General features: G+C 40.8%; 1 protein-coding gene across 3 annotated transcripts; it reads right to left on the minus strand.

Annotated features, from left to right (window-relative positions):
• Nucleotides 1-607: 607 nt before the first annotated feature.
• ctps1b (CTP synthase 1b) lies at nucleotides 608-12,533 on the minus strand. Of its 3 annotated transcripts, none has more exons than XM_042107907.1 (18): nucleotides 12,450-12,533; nucleotides 10,850-11,031; nucleotides 10,367-10,537; nucleotides 9,977-10,077; nucleotides 9,288-9,404; nucleotides 8,905-8,988; nucleotides 8,139-8,219; nucleotides 7,619-7,770; nucleotides 6,768-6,900; nucleotides 4,488-4,576; nucleotides 3,887-3,981; nucleotides 3,392-3,454; nucleotides 3,179-3,222; nucleotides 2,915-3,011; nucleotides 2,681-2,736; nucleotides 2,460-2,556; nucleotides 1,677-1,821; nucleotides 608-1,368 (listed from the first exon to the last, which is right to left on the minus strand). In XM_042107907.1, exons 2-18 carry the CDS (start codon nucleotides 11,013-11,015, stop codon nucleotides 1,296-1,298), a joined length of 1,764 nt encoding a protein of 587 aa, XP_041963841.1. In that variant the 5' UTR covers nucleotides 11,016-11,031; nucleotides 12,450-12,533; the 3' UTR covers nucleotides 608-1,295. The 3 variants fall into 3 exon arrangements, with proteins under 3 accessions (XP_041963841.1, XP_041963842.1, XP_041963839.1); XM_042107908.1 differs by lacking the exon at nucleotides 12,450-12,533 and adding an exon at nucleotides 11,990-12,134; XM_042107905.1 differs by lacking the exon at nucleotides 12,450-12,533 and having other exon boundaries at nucleotides 10,850-11,604.
• Nucleotides 12,534-13,512: the final 979 nt, after the last annotated feature.

Genomic DNA, 13,512 nt, shown 5'->3' on the forward strand with positions numbered 1-13,512 from the left:
AATCTTTCAAAATAAAAGCGGATGAAAGTCTGGGTATTTCCTTTCTTTTACTGTCTATGTCAATTTTTATCCTTTAACTGTTTTTTCGCTACTCGCATACCCAAGTTAAAACATAAATGAGCAGTGCTCAAAAGTTTTAGGACTTACTCATATGTTTTATTTAATTTTCAATTAACACATGGAATTAATTTAAAAATAAATGGTGTAAACAAAGCAAAGCATCTGATATTTCAAATTCTTCAAAGTAGCATTGTTTTTGCTTTGATAACTTGCTTTGCACACCCTTGGCATTCTCTTAACCAGCCTCAGGTAGGTTATTAATCCGTTAAAAATCCTTCCACTTCCATTTTCCAGGTGCAAGGAAGCTGAACCGCAGCTACTTTAAATAATTGAAAATACGAAACATTTTTGAGCACATTTGCTATCATAGTTTTGATATACAATGTAGGAAATAGTCCAAATAATAATAATATAAAAAAAACTTATGACAGAGTAGGTGTGCCCACCCCCCCCCCACATACACACACACACATTCCCGATTTACCAAATCGCAAAATCTTTGTTTAATCTGCATTTCTCTAGTGGATTATTACACAATCCCACAAAATTGAGGGCTTCTGTGCATTTTTATTTAATGATCCATGTAAAGCAAAGGCAACATCTGGCAAATAGTATGTGGCTTCAAGGAAGAAGCCCCAAGAATCTGTTTAATGGACAAGTTACAACTGCAGTGGTAACCTCTCAACATAAATGATGTATCTAAAAAGAACAAGCATCACATTTTGTCATTTCCCCACAAATGTGTAAAACTTCAAAGACAAAAGGCAAAGGATGAAACTGATATAAATAAACATCAATGGCAGGATATAACAGTTTAAAACCATTCACAGCACAAACTTCCAATACATGATACATACAGTACTTTGTCAATACATTATATTACAATTATGATTAACCAACAAATGCATACAAAAAATGATTTTATCCTCTAGTGATTGCAAAAACCCATTTAATTTCAAATGAATGTGTTCCTTTCTACACAGTCCAATAGTAAATCAACTTTATTCTCATGTTTTCCCATGTTCAGTTCATGTTTTCCCTTAAAAAGTTCCTAAAGTGATGCAAACGGTCTGCAGTTCATGGTCTCCCTTAAAAGTTCCTAAAGTGACACAAGCTGACAGCCATGGCGAGAAGAGCTGCAGCAGAGGGGAGAGACAGTCTTCAGCTCCCACCGAATGACTGAGTCACAGTGCGCAGGCCTCGCGATGGCTGTTCAGTAATCCCCCTGCTCAGGCTTACGAGGTGAACCTGAGCTCAGAGATCTCTGAGTCTGGCGAACTGCTGCCACTGCGATCACTGTACGTGTCCCTGAGAAGACAACAGAAATAAAAAATCAGGCAAACAGAATGTTCTTTACATAATTACAGTTACTTAAATAATTACTACAACTGAGAGTGCATTATCAATGGTGGCTTTTCAGGCACTCTGTCGTCTTAGTCGGATAGTGCACAATTCTTGCTTCTTGTCCCAGAAAACAATCCCACTCATTCAACACACCACTAAAAGTCACCAGGAGTTTGGAGAACTTCTTTGACATTTACGATGTACCTTTTACAGTAGACAGTGGCAGGCTAGAGGACACTGAGGAGATATTTTGGGGAGGACCACTCACTCACCTTGGGGACAGACGGCATCCCTTCTGCAGGTAGCTCTGCAGTTTCCCCACGGCAGCCAGGAGCAGGCCAAAGTATGGGGGCGAGGGCTTGATGGGACGGGACGTGAACTCTGGATGGTACTGCACTCCCACAAAGTACGCGTGGTCTGAGCATCAGAGAAAATTGATGGTCAGTAGCAGCCTCATTAAGAACGTGGTCCAAATCAGATCAGAAAAAAACATTTGGATTTGGGTGTCTAAAAGGCCGTAAGAAAAGAAACGGTAATGTCCAGGCAAAAACAGAAATTCAGCGGCACTTCCCCTGTAATCTGAACAAAGCCAGAGACAGTAAAAGAAGTAGACAGAGCCCCTCAACAGGACTTGAATGGAGAGAAGTGACGTCGATCTAGAAGTGACGTCAATCTAACGAAACATCACTAAATAGCTTTCCTCCAAGGCTCGCTCACATAGGCTTTTCCCCAGAATCCCTACGAGTTTCTCAGCCAAACAATACGCTTGTTTCTCTCCTGTGCGACAGAAACTCATCATTTTTAACATAGTTTTATGAGGTAGTGGAGCAAGTCATACAATGTTATGCTTCTCTGGAAAATAACAATGGTCATATTAAGGTCTTCAGATGTAAAGTTATTTGATGTCAAAAAACACTAAAATGAATGGGGGTCAATGGAATGCTAACTCTAGGTGGTATCTTGACCCTCAGACCCTCTCAAAGGTGGTATGCTTTCCGAACGTCCGCCTACACTACACAAACCCCTTCTGGGTTTAAAAGAGGCAGTAGTCTCACCTTCTAGCTCAATCACCTCCATTCTTTCACCCTCCACGTCTTGCCCAACAAAATGCAGTCCTCTTTCCTCAAAGTGGTGTTTCAGGTCTGGATTGACCTACAGGGGACAATTCAGTCAATGATAAGACAACTAACAGATAACTAACACACATCAACCAAAACCCCCTCCAAAACACACACACACACACGCACGCACGCACGTGCACATAGAGAAAACATACCTCAAAGCGATGTCTGTGCCTTTCATCAACATAGTCTGCATCTCCATATAGTTTTCCTGGAGTAATAAAGCACTTATCACCTTACTGGGCCTCTATATTAGTCATGATAAAGATGAATATTATTATTAATTATGATTAATACTTATAGTATAGTAGTATAGTAGGTATGGTAATAGTAGTATAGTATTAATAATAACAAATAATAAGTATTTTGTATGTGTGGTGGATCCTCACTTAAAACACTAGTGTTGGATTTGAAGATGGTTCTCCTCTTGCCCAGTCTCATGGTCCCACCCATTTCGCCAGGGTTGTGCTCGGGCATGTCAATCACCTGCAACCCATTGGACATGCACATTCTTGTTGGGTTTAACTAACACAGAGCCTCCACTATGCAAGTCTCCTTACTACTGCCCCACTTCACATTTTTTAGAGTCAGCCAATGACACAACAGACAGCTATGAGCTTTTGGAAACAAAACAAAAAAAAGAGGTTGCCTACCACCGGATGTTTGCTGTCTGGGTCAAATTCAGTGGAGTTGGCATCTGTAGAAAGAAAGGACAAAAAAACAGAAAGAGTAAGAGTCAGCACACACCACATGTGAGTTGTGCAAGCTGCAGCTGCAAGTTAATCGTATAAGACCTGCACTCAGTGACGTAACCTTTCTCTTGTGCCATGGCCAAAAGGAGCTCAGGGTTGCTCAAGCAGACTCACCTTGCCAGCCAAGAACATTCCTGGCAAACTCGCACACGGCCAGCTGCATGCCCAAGCAAACACCTGAAGATGGGGGAAAAAACACAGCACATGGATGGATGGATCAGTCCTCATGACATTCCTCACTCAACAAAGCCTACACCAGGATACATTTATTTATCATAAAAACTAGTTACATTACAGTTATTGTTACTATAACAAAAAAAAAAAAAAAAATAATAATAATAATAATAATAATAAATATGTATATATATATATATATATATATATATAGATAGATAGATAGATAGATAGATACTTTATTGATCCCCAGGGGAAATTCAAGATAACATACATATCTACATACTAATATATATATACATACACATATCTGCTACAAAGCAGTTGCAACACCATACAGCCTGCTTTTACAGTATTTAACATGACAAAAAACAATAAAAACAAACAGAGATAGAGACAAACAGTCATGAGTAGCTACATGACTGACTTCTTTACCTAAAAAGGGCTTTTTCTGTTTCCTAGCCCAGCTGATGGCTTGCACCTTTCCCTCTGTTCCACGTACACCAAACCCACCAGGCACTAGGACCCCGCTGTGGGGAGAGAGGAGAGGCAGGACTCACAACACTGACCATGCACAGCAGAGGCCAGTTCTAAACATACACTGGACAGAAGAACGCTCCCTACATCTGACCCGTAAACACAGAGTTGTCCACTAACTAAAACTAGAAAATGTTTCTTTGGACTTGTGTTGTGCTCAAGAGAACAAATTCATGCTGGCATACAATACATGGAAAACTATTCAATTCACATAACATTGGAAATTAATCCTCAAACACAAACACAAATAGGGACTTAAAAGTCACACTTACTTGGGGAATCTTACTGAGATGGTATGTATGTTATCTTGAATTTCCCCTGGGGATCAATAAAGTATCTATCTATCTATCTATCTATCTATCTATCTATCTATCTATCTTATGTAATATCAACACAGTTAATTGTATACTGCTGCAAGTGGTAAAGCAAAAACATGCAACCACACACACACACACGCACGCGCACACACACACAAATACACATGTGTGCACACACTCACTCTGCACTGCAGAGTTTCTGCCACGCCTCGTGGTATTTTACCGGCTCCTCCTGTAGAGTCGTGGCCTCCAGGTCTGCAGAGTCGATGTACTATGAGAACAGAGAAAGGGAGGGAGGGAGGAAGAGTTATTTATGCATGCCCCATGGCCAATCTTTTTGCTAGCTTTGCTAGCATGCTATATCAGCACAATTATAGGAAACAGTGACTTCACCTCAATTTCTCCCCTTGAAACCTTTTCTAGACGTTTTTCACATAATTGGTCCTAGTCTAATGGAAAACTAGATGTACCGCAGAGCGGTACAAAATATGACTACCGCCCAGTCCAGCACATTTTTTCCACAAAAATAAGTCACGCTTGTCAAATTGTGTTAATTTCCTACTTTGCTCCTTTTTTGTGTGTTTGTAATTGAGTGTGTGCAGAGTGTGTGGTTGTTTTTGTGTATATGTGTTTTGTGTGTGTTTTTTGTGTGTTTTTGTGTGTGTGTGTGTATGTAGGTGTGTTTGTATGGGTGTGTGTGTGTGTGTGTATGTGTGTTTATGTGTTTGTGTGCGTGTTGTGTGTGTGCATGTATGTGTGTGTGCATGTGTAGTGTGTGTGTGTTTACGTGTCTTTGTGTGTGTGTGTGTTTTTATGTGTGTGTGCGCATGTGTCTTTATCTATGTGTACATAAATAAAGCAAATCAGGGAACCACCTACTCTTAGTGATAAGTGCCATGGGATCTTTAACAACCATGGTGAGTCAGGACCTCAATTTAACATTCATGCAAAGGAAAACATCTCCTGCAGTACAGTGTCCCTGTCACTGCAATAGGACATTGGGATTGATATTTGTTTGGTGGCTTTTGGCCACAGGGAAGAGTGCCACCTACTGGCCAGCCACCAACACCACTTCCAGCAGGAACCTACTCTTCCAAGGAGGTTTCTTATCCAAGTACTAACTAAGTCTGCCTAGCTTCAGTAATTCAGCAAAGTCAGGATATCTGCTGGTCTGGCTGCTGGCTAAAAACAAAAGGTGAAAGGCATATATGATTCTAACTGTCTCACTGAATTGCATTATGCACACTCAATTCTCACTGGTATCTGCTAGACAAGAAGTACCAAAACATGATTAGTTCATAGATTTCACATGTAAAATTCATTTTATACAACCCCACCCCCATCTTGCCTGTTCATAATTCTGAGAAATTCTTGAATTGTGTGCATGTGTGCGTGTTTATGTGTGTGTGTGTGTGTGTGTGTGTGTGTGTGTGTGTGTGTGCGTGCATGTGCTTGTTGGTGTGCCTGTGCATGTGCATGCATGCGTACATATGTCTACTGTGTGTGTATGTGTTATACGTATGATTACTGTGAATGTATGTGTGTGTGAATATCTGTTTATGCATATGGAATCGGTTAACATGACCCCTGGAGGCAAACATACGCACAAAATGGGTCATCCTAGGCCCTATGGTTCTCAAGATATTCACAGAAAACTCTGTTGGTGTACGGTCACTAAATGTACACATAAATTAATTTATTGTATGGCCCCCCCATGAACGAAAGTCCACGAAACTTGGCATGCATTCAGAGGGTGTCATAATGATCCTACACTTTCAATTTCGTCCAGATTTGACCATGTTAGGTCACAGATACCTGCGATTACAACACCTCATTTTCACTTTTTCGTTTTTTAACTAGGTGGCGCTATACATGAAATGAGTGGTTATGGAATGGGTTGACATGGCCCCTTAAGATCAACATACAAAAAAGGTGGTTCTCCTAAATCCTACAGTTCTCGAGATATTCACAGAAAACTGTCTCCCCCTACCGTCCTTTCGGGGGGTCCAGTCCAGCGGGGGGGCTACAGATCAAAACGAAAAACAATGGTTCCATGCTATCCTTGTGGGGCTACATGCCCACCAAGTTTCGTGCACCCCGGTCTTTCAGTGTCCCGGGAATCCTTGATGGAAAATTGGCCATGCGGAAAAATAAAAAAAATAAAAAAATCGGACTAAACCTACTGTATATGACTGCCGCTTCGCTGCGCGGCAGTCATAATAACCCAACAGAGAAATATCACAACATGGCGCTCTGTAGACTTTTAAATTACAACAGGCCAAATCCAGGATAACCACAACTGTTCTCATATTTGGCCAATGCCTCCTTACCTGCTATTCCCACTCAAGTCAGTTAGTCCCAGTGGTATAACGGCTGGATAGGTATGCACCTATTTCTATGACCCAGTAGCTGTATAAAGTACTTGATACAGTGGAGGCCCCAAAAGGAATAGGCTGGATTACCTTGACCTCCAGCTTGTGGCTGATGGCAAGAGCAGAGTGCTCCAGGGCTTTGATGACAGAGGCGTAGGAGTCGGTGAACTTGGTGTACTTCCCCACCAGGGCGATGGAGCAGTGCTCCAGGAGGCGGTCTGACCTGAGGGATACACACAAACAGGGTGACTGATGCTGATTATGTACTGATAACTCATCTTCACAATTTGGAAGTTTTTTTTTTTAAACTGTTATACCAGTATCACCATAACTGCGCTTTATAACGGGATATGGAGATTTGGTTCTCTCAGAACCCTAGTGATAGCTTGTGTCTGAATTTACATCACGAAATTGGGTGTGGAACTGTGGTCAGACTATTAGCAGACTACTAGCTACTGTATGTCTGAGTTTGTCATTTGAATTTATATGGAGAGCACCAAAACAGACACACTGCTTTCATGGTCATGTTGGATGTCCATGCAAATACATAGAAATGACTTGCTTAAGGGATTCAAGTCCCATGGATACTGATTCATGCCTGCTACATACTAGGCGTAGAAGTTAGTCTGCACCTAGGTGCTAATACTGGGATTTCATTCACCTCATTCACCTAAGGCTACTTTTCTCATCTGGTCAATCCCATGATGTATTGTTATGTGCGTTGATCTATTTTTAGTAATTCAGACACAGCCTATTAACTGACTTAATTAACAACTAAGAAGCCTATTTATTGTACATTCAAGGGAAACTCTTTCCCACCCCTTGCATCAAACGCACTGTCATCAGACCAGTTCTGTTAGCAGTGCAGGTTGTAGGCACCAGGGTAGGACTGCCTCTTTGTTTTCCATCACAATCAAAACTGAACAGGTGAGATATCTCACCTGTCGGACATCTCTTTCCACTTGGTGAGCATCCGGCGCGGCCGCATGTCCACATGCAGGTTGAGGCGGGTGCAGAAGTAACCCATCACGCCCTGATCCTCCAGCAGCAAGGGCACCCTGTAGATGGACGACACGTCATGCACACAGATCACCTGCACAAGAGAGGAGCGAGAGAGATAGAACAGTTCACTCTTATTCACCTAGCAGACACCTTCAGCCAAAGCGTACAGTATGTGTATTTTCATCAAAACAATGTTTTCATTCAAAGTGATTCACGTATTCATCATCAGTGTCCCCATTGGGCTGGGACATTAACATTGCTACTATTTAAAGGAACACTATCAATCACTTCATCACTACTTAACCAGAGGTCAGAAACTAGGGTTAAAGTGTGGAGATCACAAGATCACAAGAAGGGGTTGTGTTTATAAATGAGCGAATCAGCTTAACACAGTGTGATAATGGTGAGAATCACTGTGCCTTAATGTTCATTGTCTGATGCTGGCAAGGTGCAGGTTACCTGCTCTGGCTCCACATGGCAGAACATGGAGATCTTCTCTTTGACAGCAGTGTCCAGCACTGTGGAACACCGGCACACAATCTGCAGAGAGCACATTGGAATATGACCACAACGACCCTTACCCCAGTTGTATGGGAACGTTTGTGCAGTCCTGTGCAAATTGCATCATTACATTACAGTACAAATTAGTCAATAGACACAGACATTACTGTCATTAAAATAAGCATGTTTTCAAATTATTTCATTTCATGATCTTTTCAACAGAGAAAATTGTTATTGTGGCATGGGCCCAGGGGATGCCCATACAGTAGTTGTCAAATCTCAGTGCGGTGAGAGTGAGCCACTGACTTTTCTGCACTGTGTGTAGTAACAATGTCAAACATTCAACAGGTCAGCACCTTCATCACTGAACAACTTCCTATCAATATGGCGTGAGGCTGTTCACAAATCGCTGCACAAATATAGCAATCAGGCTCACAAATTTTCATGGATAACAATCACCAACCTCGCGGATTTCAGTAATGCAAACTTGATTGCTATGGTTGTAATAATAATAATAATAATAATAATAATAATAATAATAATAATATGAATTAAAAGGCAGAACCAAAATAATAAAAATAATAATATTTTTTTCATATATTTTTTTCCATTTCAGTTTTTGGTTCTGCTAATCGGTTCCGGTTCTTTCTTATCGATTCCACTCGATTCTAATAGTTGGGTTCCCAACCCTAGCATACAGTGAGGTGTGGGCTCAGGCATTTACCAGGTCGGGGGACAGGCCCAAGCCTCGCAGCTCCCGTACGCTGTTCTGCGTGGGCTTGCTCTTCTGCTCTCCAGTAGCACTAGGCTGGGGGAACACAACACACACACACACACACACACACACACACACACACACACACACACACACACACACACACACACCTGATGTAGAGAAAAAACTTAAACATATTCTCTTAGCTTTTACATTTAATTGTTTGTTTACTGCCATTTATTCTAGAGATCAACATATCCTTTGTCCTACCAATTAAGTGTAGGAGTAATGCAGCATCAAGTACTGCAGCTCATGTGTGGACAGGTGAGCTTGAGAGCCAACATGCAAGATGAGGCCAGCTCAGGTGTGCTAAGGTGAGTCTGAGACCATACCTGTGGGACAAGGCTGACATGGATGTTGCAGAAGTTCTCCCTCTTGACTTTAAACTGGAACTGCCTGAAGGCTTCGATGAAAGGCATGCTCTCAATGTCTCCTACAGTCCCTCCCAGCTGTGCCGAATTATAACAATGACATGCCACATTAAAAATACTGGCACATCAATCTATTAGGCCAGAATATATATCAAGTCATAAAAAAATGTAGATTGAGTGAACTGGAGTCCTGCAGTAAAGCAGGAGATTCTGTCATCTTTTCGCATTACAGACCCTCATGTACATGACAGGCAAAGTGCAAAGTCACCCATTGAGCAAAGCGTCTCATGCACGACCTAAAGACTTCTATTTCGCTACAAATCTGAACAAATGGAATCATCTTTTAATTTCATTTCATTCACCCACTTTGAACTAACATAAAAAGAGAAATATAATACATGCCAGGCATTTGATTATTATTTATTTTATTTATATATTTGGTTTTTAAATATGTGTTTTTAAGGCTGTTACAGTGTCTGCATTACGTTCGGTCACTGTCAAGACAACAATGACGATAGTCTTTAGCTGGAACACCACCTCAAATGTGTGTTTTGTCATCAAAATCTAAAAATAATATACCAAATAATATAAATATATATAATTATAAATATATATAATATCTAATATCTAAAGGCTTATATCCTCCGTACCTCAATGACACAGACTTGTGGCTCTACGCCATCATCATCTACAGATACTTTAGCTTGCTTCATGACCCACTCCTGAATGGCATCGGTGATGTGAGGCACCACTGCAGAGGGAGAAGACAAGTTGCAATGCAAGAACAGACTTGAAAATGAAATAGCATATATATAAATAAATGAACACAGAAATGAGGTGGCCTCATATCCACCCTGTGCACAGAACTTAGAATTTGCACTAGGCTACACGTTAAAAAATAAATTCAATGTAATTTTGGACTTTACACATTTATCACAGACATTTTTAAACAACAAAAACATAACATATAGATAGAATTAAGATTTTCAGTTGTGAGCTGAAACATGTACATACTATGTTTACACAAGCTATGTCTTTACCTTGGACGGTTTTCCCTAGATAATCTCCCCTTCTCTCTTTGTTAATGACAGACTGGTAGATCTTTCCTGTGGTGAGATTGTTGTCTTTGGTGAGTCTGATGTCTAGAAAGCGCTCGTAGTTCCCCAAGTCTAGGTCCACTTCGCCACCATCATCCAGTACAAACACCTCCCCTGAGATACAGATAATAAAATTAGGAAAAACTAACCACAGGTAAGCCTGCTGCTTTGCATGATACCAATGTTCCTAAAAAAGGGTGCACTTTTCAAAACATACATCTATCCATCGTTCGAAAGTCCAACACTTAAAAGTGCAGTTCACGATTCTAATCCAGTACACTTTAGCTCCTTGTGAACTGTTCAGAGAGTGCACTTTAAAAAAAGAAAAAACCCTGTACACAGGAAATGGGAAACAAACAATGTGGCCAGACTATTAGCAGGTAGCTTCAGTAGCATGGACAGGAGGGACAAGTAAACTTAACTTACCATGCTCATAAGGTGAGAAGGTGCCAGCATCAATATTGATGTAGGGGTCAATTTTAATTGCAGTGACATGAAGGCCACAGGATTTCAGAATTGTGCCCACACTACTGGCAATAATTCCTTTTCCGATGCCAGAGATGACACCCCCTGTAACCAGTATGTACTTCATTGTGACCGCCCAGACACTGCAGGAGAAATCACACCAGTGGACTTTATCATTTAGAAATAAGCAATACAGATTACAGAATATTTGACAGTGGTGGCTTTTGGCTGTACATGTGGCCTAACTTGAGTAAAGGGGACATTGCAATAGTCAGAAACCTAATGAGCATTATATCAGCTGGTAAACTGGCCTTCACAAGGCAACTTTTTGAGCAATGTTCCCATTGATATTGACCACCATTTTTTTCATCAGTAGGCACATTTTCATGATCATCAAATCAGATCGATCAGAACACATGGGACTAGCAGCAACATTGCTCAAAAAGTTGTCCCATATATCATCACCGTTCAGCTGCATAAACAACAAACATGTGCGTCCCTAATGCATTTCCGGTAGCACAGAAAACGAGCTAATGGTAACTTGGGTTAAAGGTAAAATGTAAAAAGCAAGTTTTAAAGTCGACATTTTGTAGAGCAATAGACTCAATTCCGGTTTGTTTTCATTTCAAGGTATTTGCCAGAGCCCGTCCTTTATTAGACATTCTCTGCTATTTGCTGTGATTTCGAACGTTTGAACCGGAAACCCTCTAGAACAGATTGAATGCGCCACAAGGCTCCCCAGTAACTCCAAAGCGCGCTGTTGACGTTTGTCAATGTCAACAGTTTCTGAACGTTCATTGGTAGCCACAAGAGGAAGAGGGCGGGTTTATGTATGCTAGCACATTCTAATGTCAATAACATATATAACAGCATAGGACCAAACATTATTTAAAATCTGGCATCATATTCATACCAGCTAGTTATGTTCCACATTATTATTATTATGTTTAAACATCAAAGTTAAGGTTTAAAATTAAAATCATGAAATTGTAGCGAAAGGTAATGACAATTTTGGCGGGTAATGTTACACAGTGGTATAGGGAACATCTCAACGTTATTTCTATGTAAGATCGGTGTGACTCAAAAATTGTGAGTATTTACCTGTGACGGTACCTATGGTAAATAATTCAGTGGAGTTCTCTAGTTAGGCTAACTGTTAATGTATAGTTTCCTTCGAAGCTAAACAGCCAGGATCAAAGGCATAATGTTGGTTAAGCTCCATGATTGTCATACTGTAAACGCATAACGTTCAGATAACGTTAGCTGCTAGATTAATACGAAGGTTTGGCTAGGCTAGGCATCAGTATTATCTACGTTATATAAGACTGCTGTAACAAACACCTGTTGAATTCAGAAACACGCCACTACGCAACGTGCTAAAAACAAGCAAGCCAAAGCACTGCGTTTCTGCCTTGGCTACATTTCTAGACCCTGCAGACTCCTGTCATCACTATCCTGAATTGCAAGTCACTTATAATGACAAAGTTATATTGATAATATAGCACACTGCCAGGACAAAACATGCGACTCACATACAGTAAAAGAATATGCTCACACTCACATATGACTGAGGACTCGGATTCTCCTGATCACACGTGGTCAACTCACACAACCATGCGCATCTCTAACGTCATTGGCGCATATCTTCGATCTATAAATTGTGTGATTCACCCAAGTATGAGCTCTGCGTTTCCTATCCACATGATGTACTTTGTACAGCGCAAACCATGCGAAATCCTTGTTCCTTAAAGGTGTATCAGTCAGTCAACACAAACGTAACTGTCAAGTGCCGGAGTCAAAGAGGTAACAATTACCAAAGAGGTAACAATGTTAATCATAAAATCGATATGAGATTATATATGGATGACGTGAACGATGTTGATGGTGCACTTCTATGAGAAGCGAGTAAATTAGCCTACCACTAGATGGAGCTGACTGCATTTTTACCGATAATCATAAATTAGATTACTGACCAAAGAACGCCAAGATAATGACACCATTCATTCACTTTTTAAACGGCAATCATGCGGTTCAATATGTAATGCGGTGAGGAAAGTCAGATGTAGCAAAACACATATGCATAATAAATTCTTCATAATAACTCTGCCATCGAATGGTGTCTCTTTTTCCCCCACATAGTCAGGTCCCCAGCGCCCTATAGGCCTACATAACAACATTTGCCTAAACACATTGATGCTTTTACACTATCATGCCATAGGCTATGCCATCACCTTCATTTAGATGTAATAATCACAGGCCACAAAGCAAACAAACGAGACACGACACCCTCCTGTCTTGCTCATCATCACCCATCCCATGAGCGGCCTGCTGTTAATAAGTGTGTGGGACTTTAAATTCATCTCTGCTCATGAGGCCGATCTAATTAAAACGCCCACATACTCACCATCTCACTGGTCTCATTTTATCAGCTGTTTCCTCTAATTATAAATGAAGGCAGTGAGAGAGCCAATATCCCCCCTCTTAGACTATCTCTTTATCCGTGGACCCTTCTGATTGTGCTCTCCATTAGGGGAAAGAGACAGAGACATAGAGAATCATTACTGGATGGCATCGAGGAAGTCAGCGAGGGGAGGATATTATTTCACTTCAACTATTAGTAGCCA

Source organism: Alosa sapidissima, chromosome 10 (assembly GCF_018492685.1).
Source record: "Alosa sapidissima isolate fAloSap1 chromosome 10, fAloSap1.pri, whole genome shotgun sequence".
In the NCBI taxonomy this organism is placed as follows: Eukaryota; Metazoa; Chordata; class Actinopteri; order Clupeiformes; family Clupeidae; genus Alosa; species Alosa sapidissima.

Coding starts and splice junctions, on each gene's coding strand:
- ctps1b (XM_042107907.1), bottom strand. CDS start 11,015: ATGAAGTACATACTGGTTACAGGGGGTGTCATCTCTGGCATCGGAAAA. Junction 8,220..8,904: donor TGGGCCTGTCCCCCGACCTG/GTAAATGCCTGA, acceptor TGCTCTCTGCAG/ATTGTGTGCCGGTGTTCCAC. Junction 3,012..3,178: donor CAGACAGCAAACATCCGGTG/GTAGGCAACCTC, acceptor AATGGGTTGCAG/GTGATTGACATGCCCGAGCA.